The 23427-nt window shown below is 44.3% G+C and overlaps 1 protein-coding gene across 4 annotated transcripts in view; it reads left to right on the top strand.

Annotated features, from left to right (window-relative positions):
- si:ch73-103b11.2 (trichohyalin) overlaps positions 1-23427 on the top strand; it is a 299632-nt gene that overhangs the window by 257988 nt on the left and 18217 nt on the right. For all 4 annotated transcript variants that reach the window (XM_060922770.1, XM_060922768.1, XM_060922767.1 and 1 more), the window contains 3 exons: positions 17769-17928; positions 18309-18416; positions 18527-18613. In XM_060922770.1, coding sequence (XP_060778753.1) covers positions 17769-17928; positions 18309-18416; positions 18527-18613 — 355 coding nt within the window. The remainder of the gene's footprint in view (positions 1-17768; positions 17929-18308; positions 18417-18526; positions 18614-23427) is intronic.

Raw genomic sequence — 23427 nt, 5'->3', positions numbered from 1 at the left:
CATGAAAGCAACACATTTCAAAAAAGTTGGGACAGGGGCAATATGAGGCTGGAAAAGTTAAAGGTACAAAAAAGGAACAGCTGGAGGACCAAATTGCAACTCATTAGGTCAATTGGCAATAGGTCATTAACATGACTGGGTATAAAAAGAGCATCTTGGAGTGGCAGCGGCTCTCAGAAGTAAAGATGGGAAGAGGATCACCAATCCCCCTAATTCTGCGCCGACAAATAGTGGAGCAATATCAGAAAGGAGTTCGACAGTGTAAAATTGCAGAGAGTTTGAACATATCATCATCTACAGTGCATAATATCATCAAAAGATTCAGAGAATCTGGAAGAATCTCTGTGCGTAAGGGTCAAGGCCGGAAAACCATACTGGGTGCCCGTGATCTTCGGGCCCTTAGACGGCACTGCATCACATACAGGCATGCTTCTGTATTGGAAATCACAAAATGGGCTCAGGAATATTTCCAGAGAACATTATCTGTGAACACAATTCACCGTGCCATCCGCCGTTGCCAGCTAAAACTCTATAGTTCAAAGAAGAAGCCGTATCTAAACATGATCCAGAAGCGCAGACGTCTTCTCTGGACCAAGGCTTATTTAAAATGGACTGTGGCAAAGTGGAAAACTGTTCTGTGGTCAGACGACTCAAAATGTGAAGTTCTTTATGGAAATCAGGGACGCCGTGTCATTCGGACTAAAGAGGAGAAGGACGACCCGAGTTGTTATCAGCGCTCAGTTCAGAAGCCTGCATCTCTGATGGTATGGGGTTGCATTAGTGCGTGTGGCATGGGCAGCTTACACATCTGGAAAGACACCTTCAATGCTGAAAGGTATATCCAGGTTCTAGAGCAACATATGCTCCCATCCAGACGACGTCTCTTTCAGGGAAGACCTTGCATTTTCCAACATGACAATGCCAAACCACATACTGCATCAATTACAGCATCGTGGCTGCGTAGAAGAAGGGTCCGGGTACTGAACTGGCCAGCCTGCAGTCCAGATCTTTCACCCATAGAAAACATTTGGCGCATCATAAAATGGAAGATACGACAAAAAAGACCTAAGACTGTTGAGCAACTAGAATCCTACATTAGACAAGAATGGGTTAACATTCCTATCCCTAAACTTGAGCAACTTGTCTCCTCAGTCCCCAGACGTTTACAGACTGTTGTAAAGAGAAAAGGGGATGTCTCACAGTGGGGAAACATGGCCTTGTCCCAACTTTTTTGAGATGTGTTGTTGTCATGAAATTTAAAATCACCTCATTTTTCTCTTTAAATGATACGTTTTCTCAGTTTAAACATTTGATATGTCATCTATGTTCTATTCTGAATAAAATATGGAATTTTGAAACTTCCACATCATTGCATTCCGTTTTTATTTACAATTTGTACTTTGTCCCAACTTTTTTGGAATCGGGGTTGTACATAATGGTTGGTGTATAAACAGCCGACTTACCGACAGGCACTGTTCCTCTAACTTAGAGGCTCTGTCAGTTGTGTGTCGACCGATCTATCTGCCGAGGTAGCTGACAGTAGTAATTATTACTGTTGTTTACATTCCACCAGATGGTAACACTCACACGACCATAGCTCACCTGCATAGTTTTATAAACAAACAGCAACAAGCCCATCCTGAAGGTGTCCACATCATAGCTGGAGACTAATCAAGCATGCTTAAAAAATGTACTTCCCAATTTCACCCAATATGTCAAATGTGCTACCAGGGGGAGGAATACACTTGATCGTGTGTATTCAAACATGAAGCATGCTTACAGAGCTGTGCCTCTTTCACATCTGGGCCTGTCAGATCATATCTCTGTACTCCTCATCCCAGCATACAACCCCATTAGAAGACCAGACAAACCCATCACAAGGATCATCACAACATGGCCTGAGGGAGCCCTCATTCAGCTGCAGGACTGCTTTGCACACACCAAATGGGATTTATTTGAGCATCCGGACTTGGAAACATACACACGGATTGTACTATATTACATCACACACTGCATTGACACTGTGAGTGTAAACAAATAAATCAGGGTTTTTCCTACCCAGAAACCCTGGATGACAAAGGAGGTCCAGACACTCTTCAGAGCTTGTGACACTGCTTTCAGGTCAGGGGACATGACACTGTAAAGTACTGCCAGGGCTGGGCCTCCAAGATGACAATCGAGGACCACTTCTCAGACAAGCATGCAAGACTGATATGGCAGGGCATTCAGTACATCACTAACTATTAGGGGTGTATAGGGCGTCAGGGAGAGGTAGTACCTCTGACAGGAGGACATGTCGTGCTCTTCGGAGTAGTTCATCCGTAATTGGTCCTCACCTGGCACTCAGCTCTCACCAGTGGCTCCTCGCAGCTGTTTGCATGCCACAGCTGTCACACCCTGGGCAACGGCTTCGACTGGCTGGCAGAATCTGGTGAGGGTAGCTGACGGTTCTCATAACCTCGGTGAGTTCTTAAGGCTTGCCTACTTATGCATGTAAAGACTGGATCCAGTGGACTCTGCGGATGAAACCCTATGGTTCAACAGAGAGAAAAGGGGTTACAGCAGAGCACTGTGGAGTGCTTAGGGCAAGATGAGGCACAAAAGGACATCTTGGTCATCCACTACACCTGTCTCCATCTCCAGTTGTCTCAACTTTATCTTGCCACTGGATGTAGATGGTCACGGATGAGAGAGTGAGGTTGACGGTGCGCAGCAACTCCTCACTTTCATCAAATTCATCGCGCAAGTCATCAGTCATCCTTCATCCCGTTTCATCATTCCCCAAGTCCTGTGGTGACAGGCAAGTGACGAAGTGACAGGTGTGGGTACACTGGCAGTTGTAGCCATGGACCTGTACACAGGCGGCTCAGACCACTGGGTTGCTCTTCACTGAACAGGAGCAACAGTGGAGTTCTGCAGCCATCTGAGTGACTGAGCAGCCCTTTTTAGGATTGTACTGCTCACCTCCCTGGCTTGAGGAAGGGGCTAGAAAAAGTGCCCTAAAGATTGCTTGCTCCTTACCACCCTGACCAGCTTACTGCGGCTGGTGGGGACCCTGCATCTGCAGTTGAAACAGAATACCAAAGAAGAAAACGAGGTCAACACCTCTAAACCTTGCCACATGAAATGTTTGTATGCTTCTCGACAGGGTTGATTCATACAGACCCCAGAGACGCACAGCACTTATTGCATGTGAACTCGCCAAATACAACATTGACATTGCTGCCTTAAGTGAGACCAGACTGGCCGAAGAGGGCGAGCTTTGTGAAAGAGGCACAGGCTACACCTTCTAATGGAGTGGACGCAGATATGAAGAGAAACGTGAAGCCAGAGTAGGTTTTGCTTTGGAAACATCCTTGGTTGGCAAACTGGTCAGTCTCCCTAAAGGAGTGAATGATCGCCTTATGACAATGAGACTACCACTTTCGCACGGACAGAAGTTTGTCACCATAGTTAGTGCCTACACCCCCACCATGACCAACCCTGAAAAAATCAAAATTTTATGAAGACTTGGATGCTGTCATCGCCTCTGTTCCTACTGCTGACAAACTCATCATTCTTGGGGATTTCAACGTGAGAATTGGTAGTGATAGCACCTCATGGGAAGGAATAATTGGGAAGCATGGAGTTGGAAATTGCAGTAGTAACAGGCTACTACTCCTCCAGACTTGTGCAAAACATGGTCTTTTGATCACAAACACCGTCTTTTGTTTTCCCACCTGCAACAGGATGTCATGGATGCATTCTCGTTCCAAGCATTGGCATCTCATCGATTACATTATCATCAGGAAGAGGGACAGACAGGATGTACAAGTCATGAAGACCATGTGTGGTGTAGAGTGCTGGACTGATCACCGTCTCATTGTCTCCAAACTCAATCTCCATGTCCAGCCCAGGAAACATCCACAGGGTATGAAGGTACCAAAATGCTTGAATGTCAACAAGCTGAAAATGAACAGCATCAGGCAGTCTTTTGCTGCTACTCTGGATGAACACTTGGTGTCCACAGACTTGGATGACCAGGATGTGGAATCAGCTTGGGCCGCACTTCGAGAAACTGTGCATAACACAGCCATGGAATGCCTGGGGTCCTCGACCAGGAAGCACAAGGACTGATTTGATGAGAACTGTACAGAAATAAACCAACTGCTTGAGGACAAACGCGGTGCCTTCAAAGCGCACCTCGATGACCCAAAGTCAAAATTGAAGAGAGGTGCACTGAGGAACATGTGCAGCATCGTCCAACAGAAGCTGCGACATTTACAGGACACCTGGCTGAGCAACAAAGCCGATGAGATCCAGGGCTTTGCAGACAGGAATGGCATGAAAAACTTTTACAGTGGCCTGAAAGAAGTCTATGGCCCTACCACCTTGGGCTCATCTCCTCTCCTCAGTGTTGATGGAGCGACTCTGATCACCGACAAGGAGAAGATACTAGAAAGATGGGCTGAGTACTTCAACAATGTACTGAACCACCCATCCACAATCAACAATGCAGCCATTGAGTGACTCCCTCAGGTTCCACTCAGTGAATTGGTGGATCATCCACCAACTTTGGAGAAGATTCAGAAAGCATTGTGTCTGCTATCCAGTGGCAAAGCACCTGGTTCAGACTCCATCCCAGCTGAAGTCTACAAGGAAGGTGATATGACCTTAGCCGAGAAACTCGATCAATTGTTTGAACTCATATGGCAGCATGAGACAGTTCCTCAGGACTTCCAAGATGCATCCATCATCCATCTCTACAAGCGTAAAGGTAATCGTCAGACCTGTGACAACCACTGAGGAATCTCCCTTCTGTCCATCTCAGGGAAGATCCTGGCCAGAGTTCTCCTCAGTCATCTCATTGCGCACCTTGAACAAGGTCTCCTACCGGAGAGCCAGTGCAGCTTTCAGAGGGAACGCGGGACTATCAACATGGTGTTTGCTGCTAAACAGCTTCAAGAGCAGTGTTAGGAACAGAATGTTGATCTGTACTCTATCTGCATTGATCTGACCAAAGCTTTTGACTTTGTTAGTAGAGAGGGTCTTTGGAAAATCACGGTGAAGTTTGGCTGCCCCAGGAAATTCATCGCCATTGTGAGACAACTACACGATGGCATGCAGGCTTGGGTTCTAGACGATGGAGAAACATCAGATCCATCCCCTGTCTCAAATGGAGTGAAACAGGGCTGTGTCCTTGCCCCTACCCTGTTGAGTATCATGTTCTCTGCCATGCTAACAGATATATTTGCTGACACTAACACAGGCATCGGCATCAGATGCTGCTTCGATGGTTCACTCTTCAACCTCAGGAGGCTCTTAGTGAAAACCAAGGTGAAGACAGCCACCATTAATGACTTCCTGTTTGCTGATGACTGTGCCCTCAATTCTGCCTTGGAAGAAGACAGGCAGTGCAATGTCAACAAGTTCGCTGAGGCCTGTAGCAACTTTGGCCTCACCATCAGCACTAAGAAAACTGTAGTTTTGCACTAGCCAGCTCCAGGAAAGCCTTACGTTGAGCCGAACATCACCGTCAACAGGCAGCGTCTGAACATGGTGGATAAGTTCACCTACAGTGCTCAGCGTAAATGAGTACACTCCCTTTGAAAAGTAACATTTTAAACAATATCTCAATGAACACAAACAATTTCCAAAATGTTGACAAGACAAAGTTTAATATAAAATCTGTTTAACTTATAGCGTGACAGTAAGGTTAGTAATATAACTTAGATTATACATTTTTCAGTTTTACTCAAATTAGGGTGGTGCAAAAATAAGTACACCCCACAACAAAAACTACTACATCTAGTACTTTGTATGGCCTCCATGATTTTTAATGACAGCACCAAGTCTTCTAGGCATGGAATGAACAAGTTGGCGACATTTTGCAACATCAATCTTTTTCCATTCTTCAACAACGACCTCTTTTAGTGACTGGATGCTGGATGGAGAGTGATGCTCAACTTGTCTCTTCAGAATTCCCCATAGGTGTTCGATTGGGTTCAGATCAGGAGACATACTTGGCCACTGAATCACTTTCACCCTGTTCTTCTTCAGAAATCCAGCAGTGGCCTTAGATGTGTGTTTAGTCATGTTGGAAAAGTGCACAACGACCAAGGGTATGGAGTGATGGTAGCATCTTCCCTTTCAGTATAGAGCAATACATCTGTGAATTCATGATGCCATCAATGAAATGCAGCTCTCAGACACCAGCAGCACTCATGCAGCCCCACATAAGGACACTGCCATCACCATGTTTCACTGTAGGCACCATGCATTTTTCTTTGTATTCCTCACCTTTGCGACGCCATACAGTTTTGAAGCCATCAGTTCCAAAAACATTTATCTTGGTCTCATCACTCCAGAGTATAGAGTCCCAGTAGTCTTCATCTTTGTCAGCATGGGCCCTGGCAAACTCTAGGCGGGCTTTTTTGTGTCTGGGCTTTAGGAGAGGCTTCTTTCGTAGACGGCATCCATGCATGCCATTCCTCTGCAGTGTACGCCGTATTGTGTCACGGGAAATAGTCACCCCAGTTTGGCTTTCTACTTCTTTAGATAATTGCAATGAACTTGCATGCCGATTTTCTTCAACCCTTCTCATCAGAAGATGCTTCTGTCGAGGTGTTAACTTCCGTGGATGACCTGGACATCTCTGTGAGATGGTTGCAGTTCCATCTTTCTTAAATTTTTGTACCACTTTTGCTACAGTATTCTGACTGATTAGTAAAGCTTTGCTGATGGTCTTGTAGCCTTCACCTTTATGGTGTAAAGAAATTATTTTCTTTGGGGAATTCTGAAGAGACAAGTTGAGCATCACTCTCCGTCCAGCATCCAGTCACTAAAAGAGGTCATTGTTGAAGAATGGAAAAAGATTGATGTTGCAAAATGTTGCCAACTTGTTCATTCCATGCCTAGAAGACTTGGTGCTGTCATTAAAAATCATGGAGGCCATACAAAGTACTAGATGTAGTAGTTTTTGTTGTGGGGTGTACTCATTTTTGCACCACCCTAATTTGAGTAAAACTGAAAAATGTGTAATCTAAGTTATATTATTAACCTTACTTTCACGTTATAAGTTAAACAGGTGTTATATTAATTTTTGTCTTGTCAACATTTTTGGAAATTGTGTTCATTGAGATATTGTTTAAAATGTTACTTTTCAAAGGGGGTATACTCATTTACGCTGAGCACTGTACCTTGGCTGCACACTTTCCAGAAATGTCGTCATTGAGGACGAAGTGAATGCTAGACTCACCAAAGCAAGTGTTGCCTTTGGCAGACTGTACAAAAGTGTGTGGGACAGGAGAGGCATCACCAAAGCGACCAAGATCAAAGTGTACTGGGCCATAGTTCTTACCACACTGCTCTATGGCTGTGAAACTTGGACAGTCTATCAGCGTCACGCAAAAATGCTGAATTGCTTCCACACTACCTGCCTCAGAAAACTTCTTGGCATAAAGTGGCAAGAGAAAATACCAGACACGGAGGTCTTAACCCGTGCTGGACTGTCTAGCATTCATACCATCTTGATGTAGTCACAGCTTCGTTGGGCAGGACATATAGTTTGCATGCCAGATCACCGGCTCCCAAAGATGCTACTGTATGGTGAACTACAAGAAGGCAAGCGCTCTCACGGAGGTCAGAGAAAACGTTTCAAAGACACACTCAAAGTGTCACTGAAGGCCTTCGGCATCAATCCCCTTTTATGGGAGCAGGCTGCTCAAGACAGAGGAAAGTGGCGTTCTGCCATTCACAAAGGGGCGAATTCCTGTGAAGCCAGCAGGATTGCTGCAGCTGAGCACCGTTGGCAGGCCTGCAAATTCTGCACCAACAGATCCCCGACGGCTGCCACCATTCCCTGTCCTCACTGCCAGAAATAATGGAGTCAAGGGGATCTGCCAATATCCCTTTGTTAAATCCAGTGTTGAATAAAAAGCAAGCTGCGCCTAACCGATCAAGCAGTTTATCAATGCAAGGCATCGGATATGCATCGAATTTAGACACCACGTTGACTTTTCTATGGTCCACACAGAATCGGACCTGAACTGTGGCGGAAACCGGAGCACCCGGAGGAAACCCATGCTTTTAAGTGTACCCAGATCTCTGACAGCCTCACCTTGTCCACTAACACCATGGCTGCTGTGAAAAAGGCTCAGCAATGCATGCACTTCCTGAGGTTATTGAAAAGGAATGGTCTGAATGAACAGCTGCTGGTGATGTTCTCCTGCTCCTCCATCGAGAGTGTGCTGACATACTGCATTACAGTCTGGTGCGCTGACTTCTCAGAAGCAGACCGAAGGCTCTGCAAAGGGTCATAAGTACAGCTCAGAAAAACCATCAGCTGTCCTCTTCCTCCCCTGGAAGAGATGACTAACACCTGCTACCTCAGCAGAGTCTCAGCCATCATCAGAGACAGTACACATCCAGGATTCCACCTGTTTGACTTGTTACCCTCTGGTAAGTGACACATATCAATCAAAACCCAGACTAACAGATTCAATCACAGCTTCTTCCCTACAGCAATACACACCCTAAACAGACTCAGTCATATATGTGCAACAATATGTGCAGTAATATTTTCTTCTTTTTTGCTATGATGGTTATTTGTTATCTTTTTGCATTTATTCTTATTGTCTTTTTTGTTATTGTTGTTATTGTCTGGTACATTGTGAATGAACATGTGGAGGTTGTGTTTTTTTTTTTCTGTACTAATGGCACCTTAATGGAGTTGCACTCCAAATTTTATTGTATGTTTTTTAATGATACAATGACAATAAAGACATTCTATTCTGTTCAGCTCTTGATGCTGGGGGCTGGAGAGGTCTTGTCCCTGCTAGACCAAGGTATGCCAGGGTGGGCCTGTAGAGGAGAGCATATGCTGAGAGCAGTGGCATTGGGTCAGTCCATCGTTTCAACAAATTAATATGGAAAACCTGGGTACATTTGTGCTTACACGGCTGTTGCAGATGGGGCCAGTGAACAGGCCCTATTGTGAACAGGCCCTGTCAGCATGCCAGGAATTTGCAGTTTGTGGCAAAGACCAGGAGGAGGACATGGTCGCCAACTTGGAACTCCCCGGGACAGGCTGCCCAGTGACAGAGGTGGTTTTTTTCTGCCTGGAAGGAGAGCAGGTGCTGGCGCACGATGGGGGCCATCCCATCCATGTGTTCCTGCTTCTCCCTTATGTGCTCAATTGTGGTCCGAACAGGGGATGGCTGCTCCTCCCAGGCCTTTTTGGTGACATCTAGGAGGTACCAGGGCCTTCTCCCAAACAGAAGGTGCTTGTGGAGTCTCCCAGACTGCAAATAGGATGTATGGGAGAAGGAGGTCCCAGTTTTGACCACCCTTGTCCACAACATGCCTCAGCATCCTCTTCAGGGTCTGGTTGAAAGCCCGTTCATCTGGAGGTGGTACACAGAGGTGTGGAGCTGTTTCACGTGGAACAACTGGCACACATCAGCCATGAGTTTTGAGATGAAAGGTGTACTTTGGTTGGTGAGGAGGTACTTAGGGAGCCCCACATGGAAGAACAGCAGAACCAGTTCCCTGGCCCCCTTGAGGGTTGAAGTGAGCCAGATGCATTACAATGTCCCCTTTAGAGCAGGGGACTACCAGCACATGCACTTCTTGGCCCTGGCACTTGGTATACTGATACAGCAGGCTGTGGCAGACCAGGAAGTATGTGTGGGGGAGTGGCTGCCCTGGCTGATGGTCCTCCCCTTCTACTAAGTGAACCTGACCCCAACGGTTCTTTAGCTGCTCATCTTGTTTCTGTTCCTGCCCGAAGTTCCCTTCAGGTGCCACTTGCTTAAACATACATGAGAGTGGGTTAGAGTTGGTGTGTGTTTCTGCAGCGTGGGCCTCAGCGTCCTCATGCTCCCCAGTCAGGCACACATCTCAGAATGGCAGGGTGCAGTCCACTGGCCTTCGTGGAGTATGTAGTCACCTCATCCTCTGGGTAGTGGACAGCTCCTATGGGAACCCGTGCCAGTCTTGACCTAGGAGGAGAGGGACAGGGAGGTCAGGACCCATACCAACAGTCAATTTCCACTCACCTCTCATATCCCCAATTTTGATGTGGGTGGTGGCCATCTCTCATACATCCTCATGCACACAGGCAACCTTGAAAGTACCATGGTGCTCTGCAGCCAGAGGCAGGATTGAGGACCGAACCAGGGTGATGGTGCTGCTGGAGTTGAGGAGGACCTCCACCCCCACAGGGGCACTCGGGAGACGAGAGGTGGGTGAGTGGACAACGCAGCCAGCTACCCATGGTTTCCAGGCTGGAGCAGAGGGGGGTTGCATGGGTGTGGTCAGCATGGGCTTGTTGAGGGGCTCTGGAGAGGGAGTGGGGTGAGGTGGATGCCCTTGGGGCCCAGTGATGGGCCAGGAGGTGAGAGCAGGTGTTCCTGCACCCCCAGCTTCATTTTCACAGCCTCTTGTTTGCTCAGGCCCAGGGTCGCCAGGGCACACTCCAGGGTGCCCACCAGATCGGTAGGGGTCTGAGGAGCCCTCATCCTAATGGCCATACACTCTTCAGGGGGAAGGGCCTGGAAGAACTGGTCCATAGTGACCCACTCTAGGACCTGCACCCCTGAGCATTTCTCGGGCTGCAACAAGTGCATGGTGGTCCTCAACAGTTCATCCATCTGGGTACAGGGATAGTGCCAGCCCAATAGGCCTAGCGGAGGAACTCTGTCACAGCCTGGCAGGAGGAGAACCCACAGTGCCCCAAAATCTGCTCCTTCAGAAGTGGGTAATCCTCTGCCAAGGCCAGCAGAAGGCTGAAGTAAGCCAGTTGGACTTCTCCCATGAGGAGGGGAGCCTGAGCCCATTCTGGCCAGCCTTCTCAGTACACTATATGCTCAAAAGCATACAGATACAGTGGTACTTAAAAGTTTGTGAACCCTTTAGAATTTTCTGTACTTCTGCATAAATATGACCTAAAACATCTTTAGATTTTCACACAAGTCCTGATAGTAGATAAAGAGAACCAAGTTAAACAAATGAGACAAAAATATTATACTTGGTCATTTATTTATTGAGGAAAATGATCCAATATTACATATCTGTGAGTGGCAAAAGTATGTGAACCTTTGCTTTCAGTATCTGGTGTGACCCCCTTGTGCAGCAATAACTGCAACTAAACATTTGCGGTAACTGTTGATCAGTCCTGCACACTGGCTTGGAGGAATTTTAGCCCGTTCCTCCGTACAGAACAGCTTCAACTCTGGGATGTTGGTGGGTTTCCTCACATGAACTGCTCGCTTCAGGTCCTTCCACAACATTTCCATTGGATTAAGGTCAGGACTTTGACTTGGCCATTCCAAAACATTAACTTTATTCTTCTTTAACCATTCTTTGGTAGAACAACTTGTGTGCTTAGGGTCGTTGTCTTGCTGCATGATCCACCTTCTCTTGAGATTCAGTTCATGGACAGATGTCCTGACATTTTCCTTTTGAATTCACTGGTATAATTTAGAATTCATTATTCCATCAATGATGGCAAGCCATCCTGGCCCAGATGCAGCAAAACAGGCCCAAACCATGATACTACCACCACCATGTTTCACAGATGGGATAAGGTTCTTATGCTGGAATGCAGTGTTTTCCTTTCTCCAAACATAATGCTTCTCATTTAAACCAAAAAGTTATATTTTGGTCTCATCTGTCCACAAAATATTTTTACAATAACCTTCTGGCTTGTCCACGTCATCTTTAGCAAACTGTAGATGAGCAGCAATGTTCTTTTTGGAGAGCAGTGGCTTTCTCCTTGCAACCCTGCCATGCACACCATTGTTGTTCAGTGTTCTCCTGATGGTGGACTCATGAACATTAACATTAGCGAATGTGAGAGAGGCCTTCAGTTGCTTAGAAGTTACCCTGGGGTCCTTTGTGACCTTGCCGACTATTGCACGCCTTGCTCTTGGAGTGATCTTTGTTGGTCGACCACTCCCAGGGAGGGTAACAATGGTCTTGAATTTTCTACATTTGTACACAATCTGTCTGACTGTGGATTGGTGGAGTCCAAACTCTTTAGAGATGGTTTTGTAACCTTTTTCAGCCTGATGAACATCAACAACCCTTTTTCTGAGGTCCTCAGAAATCTCCTTTGTTCATGCCATGATACACTTCCACAAACGTGTTGTGAAGATCAGACTTTGATAGATCCCTGTTCTTTAAATAAAACAGGGTGCCCACTCACACCTGATTGTCATCCCATTGATTGAAAACACCTGACTCTAATTTCACCTTCAAATTAACTGCTAATCCTCGAGGTTCACATACTCACAGATATGTAATATTGGATCATTTTCCTTAGTAAATAAATAACTGGGTTTAACTGGGTTCTCTTTATCTACTTTTAGGACTTGCGTGAAAATCTGATCATGTTTTAGGTCATAGTTATGCAGAAATATAGAAAATTCTAAAGGGTTCACAAACTTTCAAGCACCACTGTAAGCCTTCACATTGTCTGTTGGGGTAAGTTTGGGGAGCAGATAGAGAGCCTCCTGGTGGGGGTCCAGGAGACAGCCCAGGAGGGTAGAGGGTCTGGGCTTTTGCTGCAGCAGCTCCTGGGTGACAAATTGGAGACCTTTGACGAGTTCTTGTGTCACCTCTTGTTGTTGGAGACTGATCTCCAGGAGGTGCTGCAGGAGTGTTTCCATGTGGAGATGGGTAGGAGTGTCATGCTCATGCCCACATTCTCCACCAGTGTGAGATTCGCACTGCAAGGCAAGGAGAACAGACCCAAGACCCAAGTAGTCAGTGCAAAAGGTAGTGAATTTCATGAAAAATTAAGGAAGGAGAAGTGTAGGGAAAGTGTAGCGTGCGTGGGGTGTAGTTCATGTAGGAGGCGGGGAGCCCAAACGGGCCAAGAGTGAGGTCTCAGGGGGGTGCTGACTGCGACGGAGTCTGTTGTCATCCCAGACGTGGGGAATGCAGGGACATTCACCGGCAAAGCCTGTGGAAGGCTCAAGCTTGTTGTGGTCGTCCTCCACATCAACAAAGTTGCCTGCCCAGAGAGAGAGAGCATGCGTCAGAGAGCATATTCACGAATAGACTAACGTCCAAGAGCCACAGCACATTCTTATACTTCCCTGGCTGCTTGAGGAGAGTAAATTAAAGTGCTGTTTATGGTACTTCAGGTATGTGTGTGTCTGTGTTGTATGTATGTATGTATGTATGTATGTATGTATGTATGTATGTATACTTGTGTGTGTGTGTGTGTGTGTGTGTGTATGTATGTGTGTGTGTGTATGTACACACACACACACACGCGCGCCAGAAGGCATGAGGGAGCCCCAGGACATAAAGCAGCAGCCACTACACCATCAACAAACTCGAGTGAGCAAGCGAGTGGGGACTGACAGCATCCATACATCCCAGTTGACCAAAACACTCTGTCTGAGGATCCTCCAGATCTACACCTTTACCTCATAAACACCATTAACAAAAGGCTTGACTAAACAGATGTTTTCAGCCTAGACTTAAAGACTGAGACTGTGTCTGATTCCCAAACACGACTTGGAAGGCTGTTCCATAACTGTGGGGCTTTGTAAGAAAAGGCTCCGCCCCCTGATGTAGCCTTCACTATACGAGGTACCAGCAGATAGCCTGCACCTTTTGACCAAGTAGGCATGGCAGGTCATAAAGGACCAGAAGTTCGCTCAGGTACTGTGGCGCGAGACCATTCAGTGCTTTAAAGGTCAATAGTAGTATTTTATAATCAATACGAAATTTGATTGGGAGCCAATGCAGTGTGGATAAGACAGGGGTGATGGGGTCATATTTTCTAGTTCTAGTAAGGACTCTTGCTGCTGCATTTTGAACTGACTGGAGCTTGTTTATGCACTTATTGGAACATCCAGACAGTCAGGCATTACAATAATCCAACCTGGAGGTAACAAAAGCATGAACTGTTTTTTCTGCGTTGTGTAGTGACATTAAATTTATTTTAGCAATATTTCTGAGATGAAAGAAAGCTATCCGGGTGATGTTATCAATGTGAGTTTCGAATGAAAGACTGGGGTCAATAATCACTCCGAGGTCTTTTACTGCTGCACGTGAAGAAACAGAAAGGCCATCCAGAGTTACTGTGGAATCAGAAAACTTACTTCTAGCTGCATGTGGTCCGAGTACAAGTACTTCAGTCTTGTCAGAGTTAAGCAGAAGGAAGTTAATAAACATCCAGTGTCTAATGTCCTTTACGCATTCCTCAATTCTATTAAGCTGGTGTCTCTCATCTGGCTTTGCAGAAACATACAACTGTGTCTCATCGGCATAACAGTGGAAACTAATACCGTGCTTACGAATAATATCACCCAGAGGGAACATATATAAAGTAAAAAAGCAGTGGGCCTAAGTCAGAACCTTGTGGAACACCAAACTTTACCTCAGTATGTCTAGAAAAATCACCATTTACATCAACATACTGATAGCGATCAGTTAAATAAGAGCTGAGCCAGGAGAGGGCCGTTCCCTTAACTCCCACAACATTTTCTAGTCTATCCAGAAGAATGGAATGATCAATGGTATCAAATGCTGCACTAAGGTCAAGCAACACAAGTAGCGAGACACAGCCCTGATCAGACGCCAACAGTAGGTCGTTTACTACTTTAACCAGTGCTGTCTCTGTGCTATGATGAGGTCTAAATCCTGACTGATACATTTCATGGATGTTATTCCTATGTAAATATGAGCATAACTGCTGTGCCACAGCTTTTTCAAGGATCTTGGAGATAAAGGGGAGGTTTGATATTGGCCGATAATTGGACAGCTGACAGGGATCAAGGTCAGGTTTTTTAATCAGGGGTTTGATAACTGCTAGTTTAAAGGATTTGGGTGCATAGCCAATCATAAGAGAAGAATTTATTATTTTTAGAAGCGGTTCAATTACTCCAGGCATTATCTGTTTGAATAGACGTGTAGGTAAGGGATCTAGTACACAAGTTGAGGCTTTTGATGTAGAGATTAATGAAAGTAATTCAGTTTCTCTAAGGGGAGTAAAACATTCTAACTGATGATCTGATACAGTTATATTGTTAACTACAAGGTCACTTTCATTGTCTGACCTTAAATTAGTAGTTTGAATTTTTTGTCGGATATTCTCAATTTTGTCATTAAAATTTTTTTTTTACCAACTTTATTGGACTGTTACAAAATAAACATTAAAAAAAAGAAATAAACATAAAAATAAACATAATAAAGTAAGTCAGCCCAAAGGGGAGAACGCGAACGGGCGACCCATGCAAGGCATTTCCCCGAAGGTATAAAAGAGAAAAATCATACAATTAAAATTAGACTAAATTGATCTGTGGCAACCACAGTCACGGTACACAGACCAAGTACATGAAAAGTCCGTATTATAGGTGGAGGTCAGTAATTCAAAGTACAGCTCCAACAGGGATGATTTGAAAACAGGGAGGCTACAGAATTTATCTGGGGAAAAATTCATGAAGTCGTTGCTACTACATACTGCAGGTGTGCATGTGTCTATAGTGGACTTATTGCTGGTTAATTTTGCTACAGTATTAAATAGGAATCTAGGATTATTTTTGTTATCTTCTATTAGGGAGGAGAGATATGTTGATCTCGCAGCACTAAGAGCTTTTCTATACTTCAGGAAGCTCTCCTTCCACACTAATTTGAACGCTACCAATTTTGTTTGACGCCATTTACGTTCTAATTTTCGAGTGGTCTGTTTTAATGTGCGAGTGTCATCATTATACCAGGGTGCTAATTTTTTGTCTCTGACCATTTTCCTTTTTAGAGGAGCTACATTATCTAAAGTATGGCGGAATGTTGACTCTAAGCATTCAGTTGCCTGATCAAGTTCTGCAGGGGCTGACAGTGACCCAATCAAAGTTGACAGCTCTGGGAGATCATTTATAAAGCTCTGTGCAGTAGTTGACGTGAAAGTACGTTTAATACAGTAGCGTGGTGAGGTGCATATATTATTACTCAGACATAGTTTGAATGAGATGAGATAATGATCTGAGATAACTTCAGACTGTGGAAGTGTGACTATATTGTCTACGTTTAATCTGAATGTTAGTATTAGATCAAGGGTGTGACCACCATTATGGGTTGGTCCTATGACATTCTGCTTAATCCCGACTGAATCTAAGATGGACACAAACGCTGTTTTCAAAGGGTCTTCTGGGTTATCGAAGTGGATATTAAAATCTCCGACAACTAAAGCTTTGTCTAAGGAAATAACCAGATCTGAGATAAAATCTGCAAATTCAGAAAGAAACTCAGAATATGGCCCCAGGGGCCTGTAAATAATAAGCAACGGAATTAACTGGATAGACTTATTTTTCGAGGCTACATACATTATATTAGTATGAAGAACTTCAAATGTATTAAATTTATAACCAGGTTTGTGTGTTACACCTAGATAATCGTTATAAATAACCGCGACGCCTCCTCCTCTGCCAGTTAGACAAGGCTGGTGTATATAACTGTATCCAGGAGGACTCGCTTCATTTAATGCTATATATTCATTTGGCTTAATCCATGTTTCTGTTAAACACAGTACATTAAACTCCTGATCAGTAATGAGTTCATTAACCATTAGCGCTTTAGATGTAAGAGATCTAATATTTAATAGCCCCACCTTTAGATCAAAGGTGCTGGCAGCAGCTGTACAGTCAGTCTGATCTAATTTTATATTGATTAGGTTACTGGAACAAACTCTCTGAAAATTTCTACCTTTTTGTTGAGCTCGGGGAACAGACACAGTCTCGATGTAGTGGGCCCTGAGTGACGACTCTGTGCAGCTAGCAGACAGTCGGTTTAGCCTGTTCGTCTGCTCCCTGGCCTTGGCTCTGGATTGTCAGAAATTAACTAGGCCTGTTCTGAGACTATGACCTATGCTGCAGGAAATGAGAGCAGCACCTTCCCGAGTGGGATGGATACCGTCCCGCCCTAACAGGCCAGCAGTGCCCTCAAAATTAGCCCAATTATCTATAAAGCCCACACTGTTTTCAGAGCACCACCTGGACAGCCAGCAGTTCAGCGACCATAACCTGCTGTAAGCTACATCGCCACGCCGCATTGGGATGGGGCCAGAGCATACTACAGCATCGGACATCGGTTAATATTCTTTTTGTCATCCACAAAAAAATACAGAATTTAATTAAAAGGATTTTAACTGTGAACTGGTTTACCATTTTGACAGTGTGTGTCGTCATCAGGAAAACACTGGAAGTGACATCATCAATATCATCATGAGCGAAAATATGGAAAATATGTCACTCAGGTCTGGGATACATTCTGTATGAAAAATATGAATTTTTCAACACGGGAAGATAAACTTCATATCTTAAAGCCAACGTGTAATTTTCTTTTTATTATATAGACACATTCACAAGCAAAAACTGCTCAAGTTAATCAAAATAATTCATCAGTTTTCTCAAGAGTGAAGATACTGGAAAATATGTTCCTGACGTAGTTTGTATGAAAAATACAAGTGGTGTATTTCCCAGTCAAACACTCGTGTCTATATATACATACACACACAGGCCCCTCTGAAAGTCTAGTTTTTGCTATACAATGAAGACATTTGGGATTGAGATCATTACTGTTCCTGTCCCTCTGCTTTTGTGCGTATCATTGTGTGTTTGTGTTTATTTGTGTTTCTATTTATTTGTGTTTTCATGTGTTTTTCTTGTCTGTGTGTTTGTGTACATTTGTGCGTCACTGTTTATTTTTCTGTGTCTGTCTATGTGTTTGTTCATATTTTTTGGGTGTATCTATGGTTTTTTTTTGTGTGTGTGTAGGGAGGAGTTACAATCCATCCACCGTGAGCTGGAGGTGTTATCCGAGCAGTACTCTCAGAAATGTCTGGAGAACACACACCTTGCTCAGGCACTGGAGGCCGAGAGACAGGCACTGCAGCAGTGTCAGAGAGAGAATCAACAACTACACACACACAACCAGGTACACACACACACACACACACACACACACACACACACTGCAGCAGTGTCAGAGAGAGAATCAACAACTACACACACACAACCAGGTACACACACACACACACACACACACACACACACTGCAGCAGTGTCAGAGAGAGAATCAACAACTACACACACACACAACCAGGTACACACACACACACACACACACACACTGCAGCAGTGTCAGAGAGAGAATCAACAACTACACACACACACAACCAGGTACACACACACACACACACACACTGCAGCAGTGTCAGAGAGAGAATCAACAGGGGCAAACCCCCCCCCCCCAATACACAGAATACAGCCACAGAGAATTAACAGCTATTATTCGTGTGTGTGTGTTTGTGTAAGGAGCTGAATAACCGTCTGACAGTGGAGATCTCTCGCATGCGTTCCTCCTACAGTGGAGAGAAAACACCTTCACCTCTCACACAGGGAAAAGACCTGTATGAACTGGAGGTAAAACACACAGACACACACACACAGCTTTGGTAATTCACACATGGTACATGTTTGGTGTATATATACACACACACACACACACACACTCAATGTGTCCTGTGTTTTAGGTCCTGCTCCGTATAAAGGACTCAGAAATTCAGTATCTGAAACAGGAGATCAACTCACTAAAGGATGAGCTTCAGTCTGCACTGAGGGTAACTCTCACACACACACACACACACACACACACACACACACACACACAAAAAAAAAAAAATCCTTGTGTTACATTATGGGGACCAAAGTCACAGTCATGGTTTGTGGGGACATGACTAGACATTTCATTTCTGTATGCACATTGCTCACTTTATGCAGAACAAAGTCAAACCCTTGTTTACAAGGGACATTAATGTACGGCGGGGATGATAATAAAATATGCATGTATCCACCTGGGAAACCCTTCACATGATCAAATATTGATATTTTTTGTTGATATTAACAAATTTGCATGTTTCTCAACTAGAAGCGTTTTAAAACCTGATTATCCCCCCAAAATGAAATTGGAGAAAATCACATTTAAAGGTTTCATTCCAATTCAACTGAAAGACAGCACACCTATTTCTCCAATTCTAACCTGATATACTCAATAAATAGGCAATTTTAAACAACTATATCAATGCATGATCTTCACTGTGGGAGAAAATCACACATGGCGAGTGAGGTTTTAGAGTACATAATGTTACATAATTGCCGGTGTGTAACATAAAAGCCGGTTCTCCCAGTGTGGCTTATACAGGTGAATAGCTAGCTGAAACAAAATTGAAAACAAACACAGAAACCCACTTGCCATGGAGCCGAGCTAATTTACCTCCCTGTAGGATGATTAGGCCTAAAAAACTCTACAATCCAGAGAACCCCAACACCATACTTATTCATCAATACAAGGTGACTTGTGTGCAGCAACTTTATCGAAACATCTCACAGCCTCTATACTATCACCGTTTTCTCCATTCCCAGCATGCACACCACTCAAGTGCTGTCATCACTGCAATTAAAATGATAGTCCCACCCCTACTGAAGGACCATCAGCTGCTCACATAAGTGAGGCACCAGAACTTAATTTAAAAAAAATAAATAAAATATAAATGATTGCAGGTATGTGTACTTGGGTATGTATGTACGTGTATATAACAGTTGCCTAAATAAAAATATTTCCATGCAATTTGGTATAATGTACTGTATGTATTTTCTTCAAGTACAACCCCGATTCCAAAAAAGTTGGGACAAAGTACAAATTGTAAATAAAAACGGAATGCAATGATGTGGAAGTTTCAAAATTCCATATTTTATTCAGAATAGAACATAGATGACATATCAAATGTTTAAACTGAGAAAATGTATCATTTAAAGAGAAAAATTAGGTGATTTTAAATTTCATGACAACAACACATCTCAAAAAAGTTGGGACAAGGCCATGTTTCCCACTGTGAGACATCCCCTTTTCTCTTTACAACAGTCTGTAAACGTCTGGGGACTGAGGAGACAAGTTGCTCAAGTTTAGGGATAGGAATGTTAACCCATTCTTGTCTAATGTAGGATTCTAGTTGCTCAACTGTCTTAGGTCTTTTTTGTCGTATCTTCCGTTTTATGATGCGCCAAATGTTTTCTATGGGTGAAAGATGTGGACTGCAGGCTGGCCAGTTCAGTACCCGGACCCTTCTTCTACGCAGCCATGATGCTGTAATTGATGCAGTATGTGGTTTGGCATTGTCATGTTGGAAAATGCAAGGTCTTCCCTGAAAGAGACGTCGTCTGGATGGGAGCATATGTTGCTCTAGAACCTGGATATACCTTTCAGCATTGATGGTGTCTTTCCAGATGTGTAAGCTGCCCATGCCACACGCACTAATGCAACCCCATACCATCAGAGATGCAGGCTTCTGAACTGAGCGCCGATAACAACTTGGGTCGTCCTTCTCCTCTTTAGTCCGAATGACACGGCGTCCCTGATTTCCATAAAGAACTTCACATTTTGATTCGTCTGACCACAGAACAGTTTCCCACTTTGCCACAGTCCATTTTAAATGAGCCTTGGCCCAGAGAAGACGTCTGCGCTTCTGGATCATGTTTAGATACAGCTTCTTCTTTGAACTATAGAGTTTTAGCTGGCCACGGTGGATGGCACGGTGAATTGCGTTCACAGATAATGTTCTCTGGAAATATTCCTGAGCCCATTTTGTGATTTCCAATACAGAAGCATGCCTGTATGTGATGCAGTGCCGTCTAAGGGCCCGAAGATCATGGGCACCCAGTATGGTTTTCCGGCCTTGACCCTTACGCACAGAGATTCTTCCAGATTCTCTGAATCTTTTGATGATATTATGCACTGTAGATGATGATATGGTCAAACTCTTTGCAATTGTACACTGTTGAACTCCTTTCTGATATTGCTCCACTATTTGTTGGCGCAGAATTAGGGGGATTGGTGATCCTCTTCCCATCTTTACTTCTGAGAGCCGCTGCCACTCCAAGATGCTCTTTTTATACCCAGTCATGTTAATGACCTATTGCCAATTGACCTAATGAGTTGCAATTTGGTCCTCCAGCTGTTCCTTTTTTGTACCTTTAACTTTTCCAGCCTCTTATTGCCCCTGTCCCAACTTTTTTGAGATGTGTTGCTGTCATGAAATTTCAAATGAGCCAATATTTGGCATGAAATTTCAAAATGTCTCACTTTCGACATTTGATATGTTGTCTATGTTCTATTGTGAATACAATATCAGTTTTTGAGATTTGTAAATTATTGCATTCCGTTTTTATTTACAATTTGTACTTTGTCCCAACTTTTTTGGAATCGGGTTGTAGAGGGTTAGTACATATTATTGGTAGAAAACCTACATTTTGCTCAAAAAACTTTTTGTTCCATTTTGTCTATTTTCAAGAATTCAGCCACTGCAGCACCTGATAAGTTTTTGTTGAAAGCTACACATATGCTAAAATATATGTATTATATGTGTAAAGTTAGTTCTGGGGGGGGGCATCTAGAAATCGCATGGGGGTTAGTTGTATGTAGAACTCCAGAAGGTTTATTCAACAACTTCTCCAGTATACAACATGAGGAGGCTGCTCACGCTCTAGGCTACTGAACAAAAACCCCAACGCGCTCTGGGCTCACGCGCCCGTCTTTTTTCTGATACCTCCAATCTACCTCGCTTCCTCTTCTAGCTGAACCTCCTCCAAGATAAAAGTCCTTGCACATTTACTGCTGTAGTGCATTCAAAATAAGAGTTGACATTTCCAGTGCTACATAATACTCCCCTACCCCCAAAGAAATGTCCTCATTTCCTTTGAAATCAACACAAAAGCACAGCACTGTTAAGGTAAGGAACAACAACAACAAAAAAAAAACATAACACAAAGAAGGTAAGCCTCAGACTAATTCCTAGTCTAACATTGGAGTAGGTGAGCAGCCAAAGGTAAGATAGAGAGCGAAAAAAAAAAATCCCAATAATGCTTGAAGAATACAATAAGCATGAAACAAGTGTCCATTAGAGTTTAAACAAGTGTCCATTATGATAATTGAAAGTCCCAAAGGTTAGAGGGCACCCGGCGTGCCCGACTGGGGAGTGAACGAGTGGCCACTCGTGTGCTCAATTGTGAGAGGGGATCTGGAGATGGCATAGGATTGGGCATTGATGAACGTCCAGCGACAGAGGCCATGTCATCAGTGGGTGCATCTTGGGGGTGTTGTGGTGTAGGTGGATGTATATGGGGATGTTGGGGAAATGTTGGTGTGGCTGGCAAACTAGGACATGGCAGAAACCCAGAGAGGGTGGTCAGAAGTGCCTGGTGTTTGTTGGATGGTGTGATGTGCTGTAGGGGCTGTGAGGGATCACTAATGAGTGGTTTGGTGCGGTTGTAATGGATAGCTTTGGGTTTTGCACTAGGGTGGGAAAGATCATGCACTAAAAAGGTGACAGGTGGAGAGCTATCAGAAGGGGCCAGAGGCTGTATGACTTGGTATGGGCCAATCCAGCATGGGGCTATTTTGTTGCGTTGGTGGGCTGGATCATCCACTAAAATCAGATCCCCTGCCTGATATGGGGTGTATTTCAGGTGGCGGTTATAGTAACAACGTTGTCGCTCCTGAGCTTTACCTCTAAAAGCCGTGGCTGACTTGTAAGCACTAGAAAGTCGCTGGCGTAGATGGTGAGCATATGCAGCAGGGGTTCCTCCTGTGGCTAGAGTGTGGTGGGTTTCAGGTGTGAGCAAACTATCCAATGGAATTTGAGCTTCACGGCCATGGGCTAAAAAGAAAGGTGTGAACCCTGTACTTGTGTGTGTAGTTGTATTATAAGCCAGTGCAATCTGGGGTAAATGGTCATCCCATTCTTGTCCAACCTCCAGAAGATATTTGGCGAGGTCTTCTTTTAGTGTGCGATTATAATGCTCCACTGCTCCATCACACTGTGTGTGGTAAGGTGAAGTGCGAAGCTTATGGATGGACAAGAGAGTGCAAAGCTGCTTCACAAGATCTGATTCGAACTGTCTGCCTTGATCCGAATGCAGTGATTCAGGAACCCCATGCTGTGGTACATACTGCTCAAAAATGCAGTGTGCCACAGAGACAGCTGTTTGGTCTCTTAAAGGGTAGAGATTGATAAACTTTGCGTACAAGTCCATCATGACCAAAACATAACGGTAACCTTTGGTTGACATGGGCAATTCTGTTATGTCCGCAGCGACAATTTGAAATGGGTGGTCCGGAGCGATAGACACTAGTGGTGCCTGAGGGCGAGGCACAGGGGAACGCCGTGACTGACACAGTAGACATTGAGCACAGTGTTTGGAGATGTCAGCAGACATATATGGCCAATAGAATTTATGTTGTGCCTTGTCTAATGACTTGGCAAAGCCATAGTGACCAGCACCTGGATGGCCATGGACGTGATGCAGTATTTCGGGAATGAGAGATGTAGGAATCACTACTTGCTCTATTCCAGGAGGGGAGAGTGAACTTCTGACCAAC

This window comes from Neoarius graeffei, chromosome 5, assembly GCF_027579695.1.
Source record: "Neoarius graeffei isolate fNeoGra1 chromosome 5, fNeoGra1.pri, whole genome shotgun sequence".
NCBI classification, from domain to species: Eukaryota; Metazoa; Chordata; class Actinopteri; order Siluriformes; family Ariidae; genus Neoarius; species Neoarius graeffei.
Note: the sequence above shows the minus strand (reverse complement) of the source record. Positions and strands in the feature narration are given on the sequence as shown.